The sequence below is a fragment of the Nyctereutes procyonoides genome, unplaced genomic scaffold (assembly GCF_905146905.1).
Source record: "Nyctereutes procyonoides isolate TBG_1078 unplaced genomic scaffold, NYPRO_anot_genome, whole genome shotgun sequence".
Classification (NCBI taxonomy): domain Eukaryota; kingdom Metazoa; phylum Chordata; class Mammalia; order Carnivora; family Canidae; genus Nyctereutes; species Nyctereutes procyonoides.
The window spans coordinates 20,296,422-20,318,074 of record NW_026575037.1 but is presented as its reverse complement, the minus strand read 5'-3'; the positions used below and the strand labels follow the sequence as shown (position 1 = coordinate 20,318,074).

Sequence of the window (21,653 nt, the reverse complement as noted above, 5' to 3'; positions counted from 1 at the left end):
TTAGCAACCTGATACTTAGCACACTGCCTGGAACACAGCACCCTCCGATGATACGTATCCCCAGTTCTCCGTTACTGGGAAGCGGTTGGTCCCAACCAGGCTGTAGAACAAACCGGGTTCCGTCATGCCAGGTGGAAGGAGGGGGGTGTCTAAGGGCTGCTCGGGAGTGACGCAGTATCCTAACACCCGAACCTCAAGAAGTTCTTCCTGCAAACTCTCTTCCTTTAATTTAAGCCAGTTTCTGGTGTGATTGCTCATGGAATGGACACCAGAACGGGTGTCCCCTCGTCAGACATCTTTCAGATACTGAAGACCCAGATGGAGCCACGGCAGGCCTGCGCTTCTGCAATTCTGTTAGCCTTTTCTTGGAAGAGCTTGTTTTCTTAAACCCTTTGATCGTTTCAGATGCTTTTCTCTGGACCCTTGGACTTCCAGGCATCCTCTGAGAGGGTAATGACCCAAAGTAGGCTTGTGGCTGGTCTGACATGCAGTAAGGAGCGCCTGTGCAGATGACTTCCCTCCACTTGTCACACACACCATTAACCACGCCAGTCCTTGGCAAGTCCCAGAGGGAGGGTAAACCCTAGGTCTCTTTCCCAGGTCCCTTTTTCTTTTCTGTTTTCCTCCCTGGGGTCCCTTCCCTTATTTTAGGTTCCTCTTAGCCTGCCAGCCTCTTCTCTGGAAAGAAACCTTTATTTGCATCTTAATGGGAGCTTAAGCTGTGTTATGAGCTTGCCTTAGGAGTATTGGCTTTTTGGCTGATTATAGAATGAAATGTCTGTCCATACGCAGCATTCAGAAGGAGAATGTGGGAAATGTGCTAGGGCAGAGGCTTCAGTCCAGCTGCCCGACGCCCGGCCCCAGGTATATAGGTGGCTAATCCACATCTGGCTGAGTATTTTTTTTTTTTGGCTGAGTATTTTTTTATCAGCTCATCCTATGCCAGGATGAGCAGGCTTGTGGGATGAGGTTGGCCTGTGCTGAGGGTAGGGCACTAACTAGTCTCCTGCTGGGCCGTCTCGAAGCCTCCCACAGCCTCTTGTTGGGAAGCCACTTCCCCACCTACTCGGACCCCACCTGCCTGCCGCTGGGCCCAACAGAGCCCTGCAGAGCGCCTGAGCACCCCAGACAAATCTGGGCTCCTGCCAGACTGTGTCATGTTTGTTTTCCACCGTGGGTGCCGTGACCTGGAAAGCAGCCGCCGTGATGCTACACTCGCCCTGATTCTTGCAGCCACTAATTGAACAGTTCGGAGGGAACTGTGCCACGAAGCCGCCCAAGGGCGGGAGCAGATGCAGCCGATTAATTACAGCTGGGGAGCTCGGAAGGGCCGCACGGGGGAGCGGAGCGCGAGGAGCCCCAGGCCCAGGGGCTCGGCAGCCTGGGGAGCGCCACCCGGGCCACCCCTGGGACTTGGGTGCAGCCTTGGAGGGTGGCACTGGGGGCTCCTGCAGGGTAGGGGCTCGCAGGGTCGGAGAAGGCTGCTTCTTGGTGGGGGCCTCACGAGGCCGGGCTTCCATCCTAGCGAAGCTGGCTTCCTCGGGTTGCCTCTCCCACCTGTTAGACATGGTGGGAGCTAAGACAGACACTGGACACTGGCTCCTGGTCATTGGAAGTGCTGATAACGCTGGCTACCATCGTTTATTACATCTGCTTTATCATCGCATCTTCTAATATCGTTTCATTTATTAAGTACTTATCATGAACCAGGAATTGTGCCAAGGGCTTTACGTATTTTATCCTATGTAGGGCTCCACAGACGCTGTGAGGGAGGTCCTATTATAATTTCCTTATAACAGATGGGGAATAGTACCCAGAGAGGTGAAGTGATTGGCCCAAGGTTAGTGGTCAAGCTCACCCGTGCTTCTAGCCTCCAACAGCACTGCCTGAGTGGACCACCCTCTTGTCCCAGGAGAGAGCCCTCAGGCATGAGAGTCATCAGGCATGAGAATTCAGGCCCTATGCTACTCGTGGGTTCCCCTCTGTTGAGGTCCCCAGCTCCTCTCCCTTGGTGAAGGCCAGAACGAACTACTTTCCCAGAAGCTGTGCAGTTGGCTTTGCTGATCACCCCCATGTCTCCGAACTTCTCAACTCCCCCACCTTCCTCTCTGTCCTCATTCCCACGCAAATGTGCACCGGCCGCCCTTGGCCTCCTCCCCGCCCCCGCCCCGGTCATCTCTCCCTGTGCCTGTCCAGTCTCTCTGTGTGATGCCAGGAGTGGGGACTGCTGGCTTTCTTTCCATCCTGGCAGTGGACTGGATGAGAGCTCCGTGCTGGCAGGTTTCCTGCCTCCAGCCCTGTGGACTGAGAGTTCTGTGGACTGAGCCCAGACGAGAGATGAAGGACAGTGTACAGGTCATATGTGGGGGCTCTAGAGTTAAGCAGCTGTGGGGTAGCTCTTGGTTCTAAAACTTGCTAGCAGCGTGCTTTTGATAAAGTGCCTTGGTTTCCTCATCGGTAAAACGGGGCTAATGATAACAGAAGCCCCTCCCTCATACAGGTTGTTATAAGGCTTATATGAGATGACATAGGGTGCTGAGTGTGCTGCTGGGGGCCAGGTGAGCCTTCAGTGAAAGTTAGCTATCCTTTTTCTTATTATGATTTGATGATGAAGAAGTCTGGGCAGAAGCCAGGCTAGCTGAAATCCAGAGAAGTGGGTGCTCTGGAGATGGCCCAGCACGGCTGCTTTTCTGACGGGCCTGTCTGGCTCTTCCATTATCTCCAACAGGCTGTCAGTACCCTAGACTGGGCTCTTAAGAGGAGACGGGAGAGGCTGACATCAGAGCTTTCCAGAGCAGCCGAGGGAGGGGGTCCCAGAGAAGATGCTCCAGGATGGATACCCCCCAACCAATGGACATGCTTTGTATTAAAAGCTCCTGTGTCTGAGACTGGGATCGAGAAGGCTCTGCCCCGAGTGGCCCCCCGAATCAGGACAAGACAGGGAGGACAAGTTGCCAGTATATAGACAGCTAATCTCACTAATCCACTTGCTCCTTTCCTGGTGCTTAGAGTTTTCCTGACTTTAGAGGGCAGTGGTGCCAACTTTGCGCCTGCAAATTTTGATGCCAACCTGGCACTTGGCCCCAGAGACACCTGGATGCTGGATTCAAGATGGCAAATTGTCACATTCTTTTCCAATGTGAGTGTATGTGTGTGTGTGTGGGCACGTGTGTGCATGAGAATGTGCACACTCTTCATGGTAGGCTAGAGCCCAGCTGACGAGCTCTGCAGGAATCTCTGGCCTTGTGGCGCCAGCTCTCCTACCCGGCAAGAATCCTTGCTGGCTCTGTCTTAGCTGATAGTACATTCAAAACCTAATTGTTATCTCAGCAGAGTAACTCCATTATTCATCCTGACACCATCCCCCGTTAGCTGTTTGTTGCAGTGATGTTATATTAATGAGGCCTGCAAATAAATGAACGGGAGATCAGAGTGCTGACTTGTTTCTCAGGAAAGCTGGCTGACATATTTATTTATTTGTTGGGAACTTTGCAGCGAGTCTTTCTGGCCCTGGGCAGGTGGCTTTTGGCCTTTCCTGCAGAGATTTGCTGCGGCCTTACAGATAAATACTTGTAAATGTCCAACTCCCCAAACAATTTCACAAATGCGTTCACAACTGAGAGAATCCAAGGGAAAAAAAAAAAACACTTTAAATTATTTGGGCAGATGGAGAGCAGAAGGAATGCAAGAGCAACGGATCATCTCAAACAAATATTGTATCAACTATTATTTTTGCTTGGTTTTAGAGAGCAATGCACATGGTTTTCTACATTTGGTTTTCTTTCCCAGTTACACATACTTAAGATAGTGTTAAAGAAAATTTATGTTCCCTGAGCATAAACTAGTGAGGGATGGGGCAAGATAGTGACGTTGGAGAATTCACAGAGTAAAATCTACAATGTGGTCAATGAAGAGACAACTGCAAAACCAGCACCCCTACGGGCTAGCATCGGTGTGGCCTCACTGGGCAACATGGCAGGTGAGTTCAGAGACACACAGGAATATTCTTTGGTGCCTAAATGGTGATGGGTTCCTGGTCCATCCCTGAAGACCCCAAGACCCAAGACTGGAGATTTGCTCCTTGCATTTTAAGCCTGCTTTGCTTATTCTTTATCCTGATCTCTCTCATCTCCTGCAGGTATGAGCTACGTTGGCCCCATCCTCTGGGCTCTCATTAAGCTCAGATGCTTGAAAAGAAAGAACTGCCAGGCTTGGTCATTTCCAACTTTCACCTCAACCCCATCACCCCACTGACAGACACAACCAGAAGCCAGTCAAGTTATCGAGTCCGAGAACTCCAAAAAACATACATAATTAAAGTAACATCTATCCTGTATAGGAAGAAGGGGTCAGCTTAAGTTTAAACACACCCAGAATGCTCCTTCTGCTCCCCCACCACTCATAGGAATAAGTGCAGACCTAATTATGTTTGGGAAGACAGGTGAAGGTTATCTTAAGGCTCGGTACAAAAGGTAGCCAATGCTCCCAGTTTTACTGGCATATCCTGGAACCTTCCAAAAGAATTCTGATCCTGGGCACAGATATTTTTGGTATACTTGTGGTGGAGTGAGGTGGAAAAGTGTATAGCCAGGCAACACCCAGTCAGAGGGCCCTGGTTTCGAATTTGTTCTGCCATTGACCAAATGGATGACTTTGGGCAAATTATTTACTTCCCTAAGCACTGTTTCCTCAACTCTTAAGTGAAGATAATTGTAGGTATCTTGCAGGGTTGTTAGGATGAGTAGGTATGCAAAGGTCCCGGTGTACAGTAGAGTTTGGCTATTATACCAATACTCGGGGATATAGAGCATGTGTGTTCATGTCCCTGACCTGAGGTAAGTGTCCTCATTAGGTGTCAAGACCTAGGTCTGTGCTGTAGTCCTCCTTCTAAACAGGAGACAAGAGTAAAGGGTGTTGATGAGAAGTTTCTGTCCTAGGCCCTTCTGAGGAAGCAGCGTGGCCTGTGGGACAAGCAGATTCCAGCCTCCTCCAGGTGGCCCATGTTCAGGGATAGGTTGGGGCTTTGCAGTGAGAGACTGCACCCCCTGCCTCCCTTCCCAGAACTAATCATGTGATAACTTCCAAGCCTAGTACAGTGCATGACATGCAGTGGTTTCTCATTAAAGGGATATTTATTTATTGCAATGCTCGTTTATGTGTTGAATTTTATCCTCCTCAAATTCGTATGTTAAAGCACCAATTCCCATTACCTCAGGATGTGACCTATATGGAGTCAGGTACCTTTCCAGAGGTAATCAAGTTAAAATGAGGTCATTAGTATGAGCTCTAATCCAATACGACTGGGGTCCTTATATAAATAAACAAAAAATTAGAGACAGACACAAGAAGGAATGTCATGCAGAGATGAAGGCAATGCGTCCACAAGCTAAGGGATACCCAGACTGCTGCTTTCCCAAGGCACCAGAAGCTAGGGGAGAGACACGGAACAGAGGCTCCTCAGAGCCATCAGAAGGGATCAATCCTGCCAACACCCGGATCTGGGCCTTCCAACCTCCAGAACTGCAAGACAAGATAGTTCGGTTGTTTAAGCCACCCAGTTGGTCGTGCTTTGTCACCGTAGCCCTAGCAGATGAACATACTTCCAGTGGAGACCTCTGTCACGTGAGCTCTAGACCCTTACATTTTTCTCCCCAATTATATATTCGGTCTCCTTTCTGTTTCTGCGGAATGCTGCCCCTTCCCCGCTTGTCAGAAAATGTTGCTTCTGGGCTTTCCTGTCTAGCAGGGGGCTTGTAACATCCTCCTCTTTGAGGTTCTAGCAGTTCTGAAAGCACAGCAACGTGGTGGGCCAGGCATCTCATGGGCTTTCCGAAGCTCTGCACATCTCTCGTCCCCAGGGTTGAACAGGTGACACGTGTGCAGACACCGCGGGATGACAGCTAGAATGGGAGCAGCCTGGGATCCCCCACAGGGGACAGCATCATTATCACATTACGGGCTGGATGAGAAGGAGCAGATGCTGGGTCCTGAGGGGGTCTCTAACCTGAAGTTTATGCAGACTGGGAAATTCCATCGGCCCTAAGGCTTGTCCTCCATGAAGCTACCACAGGAGGTGAGTCTCTAGGGGTGGGCTTGGTTGCCATGGAGACAGTTGGGTGAGATGGGTTAAGGATGAACCCAGCTGTTCATTCAACTGAGCTTGAATCCATTTCTTTTCCTAAAGCAGGACTCATTTCAGGTCACCTCATTGATCCCCCTGCCCCTGGGCAGGGCGGTGCCCATCCCAGTCCCCATCTGTCTCCAGCACTGGAGACCGTTGCTGCCTCCAGCAGCCACCACCGGCCATCATAGAATTCTTCACCTTTCACCCCTCAACAACGATCTTCGTAGTAAATGGCTCTTGCATGTGGGCTTGCACAGGGGGTGGGGAACACATTTTGAAGGCAAGGGCCAGAGACAACGGGGCAGGGGCATATACAAGGTATGGATCTCATAGAATTCTGATTATTAAGAAAAGACCTATGCCAGTGTCAAGAAATCAGCCCAAGAAAGCCTAGGTAAAGAAAACGAGCTGATTCTTCCTTAAAAGCTACTTTTACCAAATAATACAGTTTTGGTAACAAATGCCAGAGAGGCACATGAGGTCGATTCTTCCCATTGCTGGCGATACTAACTTTGATCATGTGGCAAAAGGAGCATCTACCAGGTTTCTTCTCCGTACGGTTTCTATTTTTCTTGTTGTAATTAATCCACATCTTGTGGGGAGATGGCTTGAGACTATGTAAATATCCTATTTTTCATCATACTTTCATTCGCTAATTTTAGTATTCATCGGCCATTCTTCCTGAAATAATTATCACTGTGCATTTTGCCAAATGGTGATTTTCTATTTCCCTAAGTCCTTACATTTTTGAGTTCGAATTCTAGTAGAAGAAGAGCTTCCTCTCTCCCCCGTGAGTCGTTTGTTTAATTATATCAATAAGGACCATAGATTCTTATTTTATTCTATTGCTTATAAGTCAGTTAGGATCATTATTTATTTTCTTGCTCAGATTGCCACAGATTTGGCTACTGGGGCCAAATCAAGTTGGCTCCTGTGTCCCTTTGACGGGCACTCCACATTTTTGTTAGTACTTCTTGCCATAAATATAGAACCTGAATTAAATCATGGGAAGACATTAGCCAGATTCAAATTGAGGGATATTTGTCCTGTACTCTTGAACAGTATCAGGGTCATGAGAGAGAAAGAGCCAGAGCACTACAGAAACAAGGTAACGGAACATCACACGTGACCCTGGATTGGATCCTGGACCGGAGAAAGGGGGACGATCGGTGGGACCGGTGGCACAACGTGAATCAGGCATGTATAGTACATGGCATTATTGTCTAAATGTTAATTTTCTGATTTTGATAATTGTTCTGTGGTTATATAAGATGTTAATTTCGGAGAATCTGGGTGAAGGGTATGTGAGAGTTCTTGGTACTATTTTTGTGCCTTTTTATAAGTCTAAAATTATTTGAAAAATGAGACGTTAAAAAGAACTGAAGAGGACTTTTACAGGGGGAGGAGGGCAGGTTGAGGTCAGTAGATGCAAAATGAAAGGAGAGATTCCTGATAACAGTGAATAAAATATTCTAGGCCTGGATCCTCCCCCTTGCATGTCCTGTCCCGAATGATGTCCCCTGCAAGGCTTGAGACACAGCACGGGCTTGTCTCTCCTCCCCAGAGATGCTCTTTCGTTTCTCCACAGCCTCTACTTGAGAAACACCAACAGGAGACCCCACTGCTTGGGGCCTCCAGCTCCTGCTGCTGTGTTCCCTGGGAAAATCAATTACAGCCTAATTACCTCAGGGGGTTAATTAGCATCATGTAGCTTGGGTGTCCTCTGTGAATGGAGCAGCCTGTTGGTCCCCGGTCAGTGAGCAGGGGCGACGCGGAGGCAGAGATTTCCCAGGGAGAGGCTGCCAGAGGGCTGCTGCAAGGCGCCCCTGCCAGTCGGGGAGTGGACGGGTTGGTGCAGGTGAGAGGAGCTGATGGAAGCCAGGCCCTGCCTAAGTTAGCTCCCCTCCACCCCAGGCCTGAGCAGGTTCTCAGGCCAGCAGTTGCTGGAAATCACTAGAATCAGGAAGAAGGCAGGGAGCCCTGAGCAGCTCAGGGGCTGGGGGCACCGCCAGGAGTCCCTACAACCACTTTTGCAGTGATGTGAAGACACGAGATGGATCAGTAGGCACTAGTCACGGGCCACGACCGTGAGTAAAATGAAGCGGACAAAGCCCGATCCTTGCGTGGCAGCAGCTTCCACTCTCCCGCACCTTCCCACCAGGATGATGAGCACCTACCCCGCCGCACTGCGCTTCCCTGGGAGGCCCTGCCATGCAGATGATGGCACCCTCCTGCTCTCCCTTAGCTGAGAAAGTTGGGTGCCAAGGAAGGGGAAGCACTGCTTCCTGCTCTATGTTACTTGGGCGCCTGGCGACTCTACCAGTCGTCCTATAATCCACTAGGTCTGAGCCACTTAATGAGCTGTGTGAACTGGGGCAACCCCAGCCTCATGTTCCTCATCTGCAAAATGGAAGTGAGACCATTTACCTCCTACGGTAGGTTGTGGGATTAAACGAGACAGTGCCAAGCGTGCTAAACACACATTAGCTCCCTCCTCAAAGAAGCCATCTGCAGGTTAACAACACTCATTTGATCCTGAAGGTTTTCTTACTCTGGATCTGAGGCTTCAAAAATGATCACAGGCATGCTCCAGAAGTTTCACAATACTCGGTGACATCGGTGAGGGCCAAAGGTGCTTTCTTCGGCTACTCAGGAAGAGGCGGCGGGGGAAGGGGGCGGCGTGTCCACTCGGGGGAGAGGCAGCAAAGGAGCAGCCCTCACTGCTTTCCTAAATGAGCAGACCACAGAGCTATCTGCCCGCGCCTTTAGTCCCAGGCACCATAAGGAACGTGCAATTAGTTTCAAAGCACAAGTGACAGTCGGTGAATAGGGAGCCGTGAAGAGTGGTGAACACATAATGCAACCAAAGTTAAATACAACTATTCCTCTCCCAGGCCATTCAAAACCCGAGCAGCTGCTTTTTCATTCATATCATCTATTCATCTGCCTTTGCAATTTGCTATTCAGGAAACATCATTCCCCCCCACCCAGGGATAATTAATTACCTATTTCTTTCCATTAAAATGCACAAACAAATCGGGACAGAGAGCACATCGCGGGACATGGCATGGTGGCCCATGTCATACCTGCTTTTACTTTCTTGTTCCGTGTTCAACTTTGCAACCCTGAGCTAATTGCAGCTCCCGAGATCACATTTCTGCTGAGAAAAGCTAAACCTGCTCTCTGCAATGTTCAGCCACCACGAAGCCAATTTCCCCGGGGCTGCACCTGGCTCTGTGGGCCCGGCAGGGAGGCTGGGCTGGTTCTGCCTCCCTCGTACGCAGCGCACACCCGCCGGGTACACCCATTCACGCGCAGGCCTGAGGACACAGGTGCACACCCGCTTGCCACAGACACTTGGACGCGGGCCATCGAAGTGCCCGAGACAGGCCTCCCGCTCCCCACAGCAACCATGCACCACACTTACCAATTCCTCGATGTGAACTCCCCTCCCGTGGCACCACCAGGCCGCCTCGGCTGGCTCCGGGCCACCCCGCCCCCCACTCTGGGAACTTGCGGGAGGGAGGGACTCACCTCGGTGATCTGGGGGTTGGAGCACTTAACGTTGTGGCTGGACCAGTCAAGCCAGGGGCTGGAAGGGCTGACGCAGTGCTGCTGGAGTGTGCACCTGCGCTCGCCGCTGCACCAGCCGCACTCGAACTTCCTGTCGGCCTTGAGGCACAGGCCGCAGCTCTCCCGCTGGGCCGCACACTTGTAGAGGTGGACTGCGAAGAGAGGGGGCGACAGGGCCACACTGGAGAGGGCTCCTCGGGCCTGCCTCTTCTTGGAGGCATGACAAACTGTCCCCGAGCACGGATAACACCTTCCAAGAATAACCAATGAGGGGGGACACATACTAAATTGAGCCTCCCGGTGGCTGAAAGGTGCACAGAAAATGTTCTTTAAGAGGTGTGGCTCTAGGTTGCATCAGATCAGGGCTTTGAGGGTGGCGTTGCTACTTCCTAGGATGGTGACAGGATATAACTCCCCTGAACCCTGTTTACTGAATCTAGGACATGGGGAGGATTGTTGTTTTTTTGTGAGGTTTGAAAGAGGTGCTGTGTGTTAAGTGCCTAGCACAGTGCCCGTAGCATCCCTGATGCACCAGTGCCCAGGCTTATTCTCTTTTCTTTAGGTCACACTGCATTCTTAAGCACTGTCTTTCTTACCTGTGGCCCTCATCATAATAGGTAAGGGCTGATTTTCCCTATTTCAGGTAAAAAATGAAGCTCACAAAGGTATATAATGACTCTTTTTTAAAAAAAGATTTTTATCTATTTGAGAAAGAGACAGAAAGTAGGAGCAGAGGAGGGAGAGGCCTCCCCACTGAGCGAAGTGCCCAGCAAGGGGGCTCAATCCCAGGACCCACAGACCATGACCTGAGCTGAAGGCAGATGCTTAGTGGACTGAGCCATCCAGGAGCCTCAGCATGTGATGACTGTGGACGCTTACTAAGGTTAGCACCCCACCCTAGGACAGTGAAATTCCAGGTCTCATGAGAAGACAGAGGCATCCAGCTTATGCACTGGGAACCGGGTGCTCTGGGACACAGGTCAGCTTGGCTTCAAGAAAGGCCAGGTGGCTGGCCAAGTGTGGACAGAACTGAGAAGGAGAGGGAGTCCACGCCGTCCCGCTCACGGCCCCTGCAGTGGGGGGTGACATCCCCACAGAGGACAACCTGGCTACTTAGCAGGTCATTTTTGGAGTCTGCAGACCGTTGGCCTGTGCTCTGGTGTCTTACTGACTTAGAAGCCCCGGGTCAGGCCAATCTGCAGAACTGTATTTTGGGAGTCTGGGGCTTCATTGTCCCCGACTGATGTTTTGAATTCACAATGCCGAGTAGAATTCTCCAGAAGCAGAATACTCAGAGAGTCATTTTCGACTTTTCTGGTCAAGCAGACCTAAGCTTTCAGGACTGGGCAGGGGCGGTGGGGCGTGGGGCATGGGGCTTGCCTGTGCTGGAGATTGGATACAGGTCCCTCATGCAGGAGCACTTATTTATTCCCCTAGAGGTCCTCATCCTGTTCCTCTGCTCTGTCAAGTGTCCCTCAGTCCCGGCTGCAGGGACTACATTTAAACATCCTCATGTCCACGGCTTTTTAGGGCAGAGAGCAGGAAATGAGAATCTTAAAATGAGCAATGACCTAGTGAGCACGTATTAGCATGCACGAACGGTGCACATCTAATACCTCGTTTGGTCTTCACGAGGACCCCGAGAGGAGAGCGTCCCTTCCCGCATTTCACAGGTAAGGAACCTGGGGTGAAGGCGGGGGCAGGAAGTAGTCTGAGTTCACCCATCTATAAGTGAAAACACCAGGATTTGAACCCTGGTTTCTCGGATTCTAGAACCCGAGTCCATAAACACCGTGGCCTTCTCCACGCAACATGGTGCACAGCCTCCAGAATCACCTGGGCTCCAGGAGGGATGAACATGGAGATGGTGCTGCCCTGGGCACTCCCAGTTGTCGGGAGCCACCAGGGAGGGTTCTGACGTGACAGCTTGGATGTGGCCATTTCCCCTAAACTCCAGGTGCAAAGGCAACCTCTGGGAACTAAGCCCAGATCCTCAGCGGGGACAATGTCTACCTCTCAGCAGTGAGGAAATTTGGCCTGGGTATGAGGAGAAAGAGAACAAAAATCTCCCTGGCTCAGTTTTTTTCTCCCGGACTAAGTGACATCGATTTCTGTGCCAGCGTGTGGGTGGGGGCTCTGGTGGCCCTGGTCCCCTCTCTGCACCCATGGGCGACCCTCAGGCTGAGGGAGAAGCTGGGGCAGCTCTAGCTACTCGAAGTGTAGTGAGACGTGGCCCATGGTGCGGGGAGAGGTGTCTGGAGGGCAGAAGGCTTCACGTCCCCCAGTGGCCTGAGCTGCTGGAAGGACAGGGGTGGGGGGTCAAGCATGTGAGCGCTGAGATTGGATATCTTTGGTTCAGATCCTGGCTCTTACTTTCTGATTCAGCCTATTTTTTTCTTTCCTTTTTCAGCTTTATTGAGGTATAATCGACAAAACGAAATTATAAGGTATTTAAGTATATACCATGATGACTGGATATATATATATATTCATGGTGCAAGGGTTCTTCCTATCTAGCTAATTAACATATCCATCACCATATATATATACACACACACACATCATATATGTATACACGCACATACATGTGGCGATTACAAATAAATATTCAGGTTGTAGTCTTTTAGTGACTTCCAATCATACAATGCCGTGTTCTCAGCTGCAGACACCGTGCTTTACACCAGATCCTCAGACTTTATCCATCTTACAGCTGAAAGTTTGCACCCTTTTAACAACCTTTTTATTTCCCCTCCAACCTCCAGCAATTACTTTTCTAGTCTCTGTAGGAGTTTGACTTTTTTTTTTTTTTTTGGTAAGATTTAAATACTTAAGACAAATATCTTAACATTTGTCTTAAAAGGATGGAGCAGCGCTTTGTGAATTTGCTTGTCCGCCGTTCCAATTTCAGCCTGCGTGCTGCTGAAGTGAGTACCCTTGGTCCATTTCTTAACCTCTTTGGGTCTCGGTTTCCTTATCTATCAAATGAGAATAATACTAGTGTGTATCTCTCAGGGCTGTTACGAGCGAGGATTAAGAAGGATAATCTCAAAAAAAATTACCGAGTGAGTGCCTACCCACACCGGGAGTGCTCATCAAATTGCAGTTGCTTTTGTCACTCTTGAGAGCACAGTGGCAGGCTCATACTTGCTGCGTGGAGGGCAATGCCTACCTGGCACATGGGAGGTGCTGTACGTGCGTCTACAGGACGATACACAAGGGTGGCCCTCGTGGAGTGTCCCTCCCGGGTCAACCTCCTGAGCTTCCCCACAACAGCTGTGGGTTCGAGTCCTCATGCTCGTCCTGCCCTAGCTGCCTCAGGACTAGGGGTGCAGCCTTACAAACCTTCTTTGTGCAGGGACCGGACCAAGGAGAGGGGAATCGGACCCTAATTGGAAACAGAATCTCTATTTCCCTGGAAGCTGGCAGGACATTCCTGTTTGCTGCTCTCCTAGGTCAGGTTCTACAGACACTTCAAAGTCTCCGGGAGCCAAAGAAAAATGCGATGAGCCGGCAGCCGCCTGGCGGATGCTCTGGTTGTAATAAAACAGGGTTCCCAACAGGACTCCTTTGATGGCTCCAAATGTTGCTTTAGGATCCTCTGAAGAGTTCCGCTGACAGAGGGAGTGTATTATTCATGGCACAGCGTCTGGCTGGCTCTGATCCCTCCGCCCCAGTCTTTCCCGGGGGTCACGAAAAGATCAAAACTCTACCCGGAAGTGGCTGCTAACCTTTCAGGTCCTGCGGGTTGTCGATGATGAAATTGCCATTCCACACCACGGCGAAGTCCACGGCCAGGTTGCTGATGTCCATCCCGTCGTACTGGTACTGCGGGGAGAGGGGCAGAGGGCACATGGCTCGGGGGGCTCCCTGTCACGGGGGGGTCAGGGATGTTGCTGGCGTTCTGGGGGGCCAGGACTACAGCAGGAAAGGAACGAGGGACTCTGGCTCCCTCTGGGCTGAGAACGGAGCAGAGGGAGAGTCAGGGGAACCCCATTCGCTGCTCAAGTTGACTCTAATGCACCTTCCCCTGACTCCCAGTCCCTAATGCCAACCAGATCCAGCCCAAACCCCTTAGCGTGGTGCTCACTGGCTCCCATAATCCAAATCCAGACTCACTTCTCCAACCTTCTCTTCCGCTGCCCACCTACAGAAATCTTCGCACCCACATGTCCTCAGACACACCCGTCCCAGCACCTCTCTGCCTCTGTTCCAGCTCACACCTCTCTCTCCCTACAGCCTCCACCCTTCAACCTGTCCCTGCTCTTCCGGTCCTGCTCAGACCCACCTTCCCCAGGGGGTCTGCTCTGACGTGCCTGCCAGCCCCCTGTCCCCCGCCTCCCCGTCCCCTGGCCTTGCCAGGTTGTGTCTCTCACATCCTGAGAGCTGCTCTGCATCCTTTCACGGACAAGTCCAGCGTCTCTAGCAGGTCCTGCTCTGTGAACCCCACCAGAGCCCGGGGCGGAGCATATGCACAACAAACAGGAGCCCCAGCGGCTGGTGGTGGGCTGGGGGGCCACAGGGGTCCTCTCCCTGCACGTGAGCTTTACTTTGGCCACGAGTCCATCGGGGAAAGGGCTCAGAGCTTCTGGTCACAGATCTGAGCAGCCCGAGCATGAAAGGCCTCCAGCTGGGCCCAGGAGTCCACTCTCCCTCCCTTGCTGGTCCCGCAGAGGACTCGCAGGCGCTGCACACACTTCAGGAGTCGGCCCCCTGGTGGCCCGGCCCCTGGTCCTCCGTGCAGAAGAGCTCTCTGGGGTCCCCTCCCGAGACCCGCCCTGCCCTGGACACGACACTCAGCTGTCAGGCCACCCCGTGTTACCGGCCGCCCTCCTGCCCCCGGCCCTTCCCGCCGGCTTCCTCCCTTTGTCCCCTTGCGTTTCTTTCTCATCCCACCTTCGCCTTGTGCTTGGCAGCCTTCCACTGATTACAAATTCTATCAAGCGCCTGTGACCTGGGAATCTGACAGCCCCCTGATAAGAAGCCCAGATTCTCTTTATCTCTCCCAGGCGAATTAGCTTCCCTCAACACCTTTGTCACATCGCCCCCCATCTCCAGCTGACCCCCCATAGTCAGAGACAGGGGTTGGCAGATAAAAAGATCTTCTCCGGGCTAGTATTATAATTAAACACCTCGTGCTTTCTGTCTGGCATGCGGGACTGGTTTAACCCTTGCCGCTCCGGAAATTCCCTGCTGCCTCCTTCTCCCCTCCCGCTCCCCTCCTGCCACTCCGCTTCTGCTGAGCTCCTGGGGGGCTTTCCTCGGGCTTATACCTAAGTGGCGACGGGGCGCGTGTGCGGCCCAGTCCATGGCTTTGGCTGCAGTTTCCCTGAAGGCCATGAGATCTCTCTAAACTCAGAAAGAAAAAAAAAATTAAGAAAAAAAAAACTCCGCACACAAAGCTCTCCGCGGATGCCATGGGGTGCTCACAGCACTCGGCCACCTCTGTCACCATTAAGCTGCTCTGCTCCGGGCGAGGGTGCTGGGTGCTGGCACGCTCCTCTGTCCCGGGCATGCGGGGTCAGCCTGTGGGCCTGGAAGGCTCTGGGAGCCGGGGCGGGTCAGGCTGAGGCCTTGGCACAGGTGGGCGAGAGAGCCCCAGGGCGGGAGGGTGACCCTCTTACCGAACTGTTCTGGCACTGGACGCTGGAGCTGTTGAAGCGCAGGGCGGGCACGCGGTGGACGGCGCCCTGGATGTTGAGCACACACTCGTAGCCTCGCTGGCCCGACTGAGGCTGGGGCAGGTTTCGAGCCTTCAGGGTGATTGGCTTTACCTCTCCAACTGGGATCAGAATCTCCTCTGTGGGCACCAGCTGGGGACAGTCCTGGGGGAACAAGCAGAGAGGCACCGTCTGTCCTGGCTCACGTGCCGCCACCAGGACAGGGGGCAGGAGCCGGGTTCCCGGCCAGACCCTATTGCACCCCGGGGGTGGGGGAGGCTGCCCCCGAGAAGGATGCACCTCACTGCGGGGGCACGGGGAGCGGGCAGGGAAAATGAAATCTATCTCTTGGCTCCTGGGGCGTCGATCTTGTCATCCCCAGCCCACAAGTTGTCCCCGCTCTGGTGCGCGTGTTGCAATATAGGAATTAATTTCCAAGCACCGGTGTGCCAGGCTGTGGATTTTATCTCCCGCCACACAGCATAAAAGCGGCCCCCTGCGTGTCCCTGTCCCCAACCTGGACCCCCCACCTCCCGGTTTCGTGCCCTCCCCGGCTGCTGTCCCCCGTGCACGGTCCGGCCCGAGGCGTCCCGTTATCGGCAGCTTCAGCTTCTCCGCTCCGGCTGAGTCGGCCTTTCCAGAAAGCAGGGATCAGCCCTCCCGGCAACGCTCTAAACACTTGCTCTGGCTTTTTATCTCATTTCATTACCAGGCCCTGCGTGAATGCCATGTTGCTCCGCAAAAAACAAAACCGAAAAAAAAAAAAAGTCTTGGTGGGGAGGGGCCGTGGGAAGGACCAGGAGCGACCCAGGACGTGGGAGCGCAGGCCTGATTTTCCGGAGTCCTTTCCTAGATGTTGCTTCTCTGCCAGAGGTCAGGCTGCCACCTTCCCACAGCTCTGACCCCCTGCCCACTCTCGGCCTCGTGGGGAAGACAGCCCGGCAGCCCCTGGCAGTGAGCATGGTCGGGGCCAGCCGCCTCCACGCGCAGCCTCTCCCGTCTCCATCTCCAGGGACCAGCTGGGGAGCTTCTCGAGGGAGGCGCCTGGCCCCCATCCCCTTCCCCTCTGCAGCCAGCGGTTCTCAGAGGGAGCACTTGGGAACATGTGGGGGTTCATGTAGCTGTCCTGCTGGGGGTGCTGCTGGCATTAGAGCCCTAGGGCCAGAACTGCTGAACTTCCTGCCACGTGCCGGACGGTCCTGACCCAGGGAGAATGTCCCCATCCCGATGCTAAAGGTGCTCCCCGGAAAGGAGCCTTTCATGACCGCAGGCAGTGATGCACAATGGCCTTCGATGCGGACCTGGGAGGAGACCCAGGAGACCACAGGGAGGCCAGAGGCAGGCGCTTCTCTTGTCCGGGCCTCAGGTGCAAGGCCTCGCCACCCTCCTTCCTACCCTGTGGCTCTCGAGCATCCTACTCCAGCTGCACGGGACTTCAGATAGGTCTGAGGGGCCCTGTCCTTGACTTACGGGCCTCCAGTCCTTTGAAGAGCTTTTCTCTCCACCAGAACCATGCACGGCCACCCCCTGCCCCTCGTTGACCTCCCGGCCCCTGCCTCAGCCCCTCTGTGGTGGAAGGCCTCAGAATTAGCCTTCAAATTCAGCGCTGCAGCTCCTTTTCTGGAAAGCTGTCCCTGACCCTTTCCCTGACCTGGTCTTCAGGATGGGGTTCTCCCACGATGGCATTTAGCCTTAAGAGTTGCAATTTCTTGGGGATCCCTGGGTGGCTCAGCAGTTTAGCGCCTGCCTTCGGCTCAGGGTGTGATCCCGGGGTCCCGGGATCGAGTCCCACATCGGGCTCCCCGCAGGGAGCCTGCTTCTCCCTCTGCCTGTGTCTCTGCCTCTCTCTCTCTCTCTCTCTGTGTCTCTCATGAATAAATAAACAAAATCTTAAAAAAAAAAAAAGAGTTGCAATTTCTCGTTGTCTTGTCTTCCTCACTGGCATGTCAGCCTGGAGGATCAAGCTGCATCTCATTCACCTCAGCACCCCCGGTCTTTGTCCCAGCTCCTGACATGTAGTGGACGTTGGTCATTGCTGGTGGGACAGTAAACAGAAAATGAGAAAAGGGAGCAAGGCATGAAAAATTCACAAACTTTCTTTCCACGTCCAGCTTCCTACGGTCTTCAGGTATGAGGGTGGAGCCCGGTCTTCTGGGGACCAAGAGACTTGAGAAGGAGATTGATTTCCAAAGCTGGGCTGGAGACGGTCACTGTTTCTGGGGTCACATGATTACTACGTGGGCACGACTGAATCTAGTAAGGAATCCTGACAGCCTACGAAACGCCGGGGAAATTTTCCGCAGAAACTCAAGGAGCAGGACCTGCATGTACTCCCGGGGTCACTGGTGGCCTCCGTCACCCGCGGGCTAACTGCACATGAGGACACCTAGCAGGCAAGGCCTCTACAAGAGGCAGGATCATAAGGCAACCCCGGAGCAGATGGATCCCTGTTTAGAAGCCAGTCACTCAAGCTGCCAACTCAGAAACTTGCTCTTTGCTGCACGTTTACTTTCATGCCCTGAGGGCACTCTTGACAGAGTCATATATTTATAGCCAAGAAAAAAAAAATGAACACCACTTTAGGGAAACCCAGGCATACCCTGGAAAAGGATAGAAAAAGAGATAACTACTTCCTATCGGCGACTAAAAAATTCCCGTTGCGTCTAACAAATTAAAATTTTAATTTAGACTAGAAATAGGGCTGAGGCATGAGGGTGTGTGTGTGTGTGTGTGTGTGTGTGTCTGGGACAGACAGAGAGGATAAATTTTCAGGCACAAAACTAGTTGATCCATTATAAGTGATGACTAGCTGTTTTTCATCTCTAATGAGCTCAAAGAACAAATTCCAATTTCAGCAGCACAGCCTTAAAGACGTGTTTCTGGAAGTATGATGTCTTGGCTTAGTAAACAAGACTGTAGAATCCTTTTAACTTTGACAATTATACATACATAGCACATACATATTTATACATATATTGATTGTATTCCATATATATTTATATATGACACACACACACACACACACACACACACACACACACACACACGTGTGCACATCCTCATCTCTCTGTCTGGGTTAAGTCTGGTCCAACCTGGAGTTTGGAGAATCCTAAGAAGACACTTTATGAGTCATCCTTACGAGTTCTTTTTTTTTTTTTTTTTTTTTTTTTAAAGAGATTCTGATGTTTTAGGAAAGAGTCCCATGGTCTGCTATTTCAGACCTCCTGGGACTAAATTTAAAGACAATGAGGGGCACCCGGGTGGCTCAGTGGTTGAGCGTCTGCCTTCAGCTCAGGGTGTGATCCCGGGGTCCTGGGATCAAGTCCCACATCAGGATCCCCACAGGGAGTCTGCTTCTCCCTCTGCCTGTGTCTCTCAGGAATAAATAAATAATCTTTTTTTTTTTTTAAAGACCTTGATTATGGCCTTCCTAAATGCCTAAATAAGTTCTAAGATTGCCTCAATAGAAACAGATGTCTTATCCTTTGCTTGTTTTTTGTTTTGTATTGTTTTGTTTTTGCTATTTCTCTCAGGCCACACAGAGTCAGATTCTTCCTTTTATCCTGTAGGGTAAAGGGAAGAAGGGGTTGGCAGGCAGGCGTGCTGTCTTCTGGGGAACCAGGGGAAGATACAGATCCCTGGGGTTGTGAGGGGCTCAGGTGACTATACTAACAAGGACACAGCCAGTCCCGGGAATGGCAAGGGCAGTAGTGACAGATGAGGGCGGGGACAGGAAAGCCAGCAGCCCAGAACACCGCCAACTTGTGGGAACGTCAATGCCTTAGGGCCTTGAGGAGGGCAGCGGGTTTCATCAGATACAATGAGGCCACTTGCCGCCCGATGGCTTCTGTGAGCACACACACAGTCGCTGTCCTGAGAGTAAGTGTGCAATAATCACGCTGTGCTTTTCCTGCAGAATCTTAAGACGGTTGTTGGGGTTGTGAGAATGCGGGTCGCTACTGCTGCTCTCCGCTGTCTTTAGGTCATCTTACGCCTCTCTCTGTCTCTACGCCAACTGGCAGCAGGATCACCTCCTTGGCAGCAATCTGAGTTTCTGTCAAGATGAACAGACGTCCTATTTGGGAATAACCCAGGGGTGGGGGTAGGCTGGGGAGGAGGAGTCCCGGCTCCGGGGAGGGCAGTGACCCTGGCCTGAGAGCCCGGCGCGCCTCGTGGCCGCGTCGCCAACCCGTTTAGCTGAGCTTCTCCAGCTTTCGGCGCGGGGGGACCCTTCGGCCCTCGGAAACGACTTCTCCCACGTGGAAATGGCATTATCTTCACCCACTGGACTTCAAAGAGAGAGAGAAGCCCAGTATCCTGGGAAGCTAATCGGATTTATTTGGTTCTATCTTTCCCCTGGGACAGGGCGTAAAGGAGATATTTATGTATCTACATCTCACTAGGCCTGGTTTAGCCATGGAGGGAGATGAGCTTTTAAAGCTGAAAGCCATACAGACTCCTGCGCACGCCCGCTTGCTAACACCATGTCACAGCTTGATCCGGCCCAGGGAGGCAGAGGCTTTGGGGGCCCCATCGGAGATTTGGCTGTGCTCTGAGCGGTGGAAAGGTCTGGCTCATAACCTTAAAGGAGCTCAAGAGATGGTTCAGTTGAAATTCAGTTTCTTCATCTATAAAATGGGGCCAGTAATACCTGACAGCCCTAGATGGCACGAAAGAGGATTATGAAAGCGTGTTGAAAGTGGCAACAAACTGGATTAACAACATGAACATCACTGAGTATTTCTTGTGTGTGCACGCGCGTGTGTATGTGAATACAGGATCGAAGGACTACGACTTACCCGCGGCCAACCTGGGGACATTTACTCTGAATCATGCCTTCTGCATTTATCTGATGATCTTAGGAACATTATTTAACTTACCTAAACCTCAATTTGCTTATCTGTAATAGAATCCATTTCTTTTTTTTTCCCCAAGATTTTATTTATTTATTCATGAGAGACACACAGAGAGAGAGGTAGAGACACTGGCAGAGGGAGAAGCAGGGGAGCCTGATGTGGGACTCGATCCCAGGACCCCAGGATCACGACCTGAGCCAAAGGCAGATGCTCAACCCCTAAGCCACCTAGATGTCCCCAACGGATCCATTTCAAAGAGTAGATTAAATGTGTGTGTGTGTATATATATATATATATATATGTGAAATGTGGCATATATAATAAGCACTCGATACGCGTTCACTGCCAATATTTTTATTCTGAATGAGGTACTTTTGTGTCAGCATAGACTCGGTCCATCAGACCTCCAGAAAGAAGTAGGCAGATGTACCTCATGAGCTGGCTGGCTGTGTACCTGGAAGTGGCACTGTTAACCCATCTTCCATGGGTCGTCTCTCCGACAGCGGAGATGGGTTTGTACCAGTCCCTGCATATCCTGAACCACCTCATGACCAAACAGCATAAAAGCCAAATTGGGATCTGGCTGGCAAGTGTGGCTGTGACCATGGAGACCAACAAGCTAACTGGCTCTGATTTCCTGCAGAAAGCATACTGTACTCAGCTTTTTTTGATGCTCTGTAGCCTTGGGCAAAAAACCTAAATTTTTAGCATCTTGGTTACTACATATGTCAAATATGAGTTATGTGAAACTGCAGGCCCGTTCTGAGAATCAATTGAGATGCCACATGTCAGTGATTCTCAATCTTTGGACTCGTTGGGGATAGGGCCCAGGAATTTGAATTCCTAACGAGGACCCGGGTGACGCTGCTCCTGCCGTTTCCCTACCCTGACCTGACGTACACGCTTTGAGAACTCCCGTCACGTGTGAGAGACTCCCCAATGTGGGGTCCATTAACGTTGCTCTATACATCAGTGGACCTCACCAGTTATCTTTGTTTCGAGGAAGTTGACAGAAAAATTTGGATTCAAAGTTAGGGGGCCCTTACTGGAAGTATAAGAGATATTCTTATACTCTAAGGGATTTCCAGTCGCCAGAAAAACCTAAAGACATCAGATAGACTCCTAATACAGTAAGGAAAACCTCACCCAGGCGGGGCACGTGCACTTTTGCTGTGGCCCACATTGTCAGGAATGGGGCGCCCCAGAAGCAGAGCTTTGGACCGAAAAGAGCAGGGCCTGGGAGCTATTTGCCGGGAAGGGGTGTGCGCATGGTGGTGGCCGAGAGCCCCAGCGGTATCCGAGGCGGCTGAGGCTGTGGCCTTCCCAAGCTTGCTGGGAACCTGAACCTATTTTCTTTCCTGAGCCAAGTGAGGAGCCAGAGGCAGACGGGGCTTCCACCGCCGGCCTCCAGAAAGCCACTCCCGGGCCTGAGCCAGGATCGTG

At 51.8% G+C, this 21,653-nt stretch overlaps 1 protein-coding gene across 1 annotated transcript in view; it reads right to left on the bottom strand.

The window, feature by feature from the left end:
- The window catches only part of PLXNA2 (plexin A2), a 207,963-nt gene that overhangs the window by 40,085 nt on the left and 146,225 nt on the right, over nucleotides 1-21,653 (bottom strand). The window contains exons 10-12 of the mRNA XM_055319349.1: nucleotides 15,319-15,519; nucleotides 13,426-13,522; nucleotides 9,659-9,849 (exon numbers count right to left, since the gene is read on the bottom strand). Coding sequence (XP_055175324.1) covers nucleotides 9,659-9,849; nucleotides 13,426-13,522; nucleotides 15,319-15,519 — 489 coding nt within the window. The remainder of the gene's footprint in view (nucleotides 1-9,658; nucleotides 9,850-13,425; nucleotides 13,523-15,318; nucleotides 15,520-21,653) is intronic.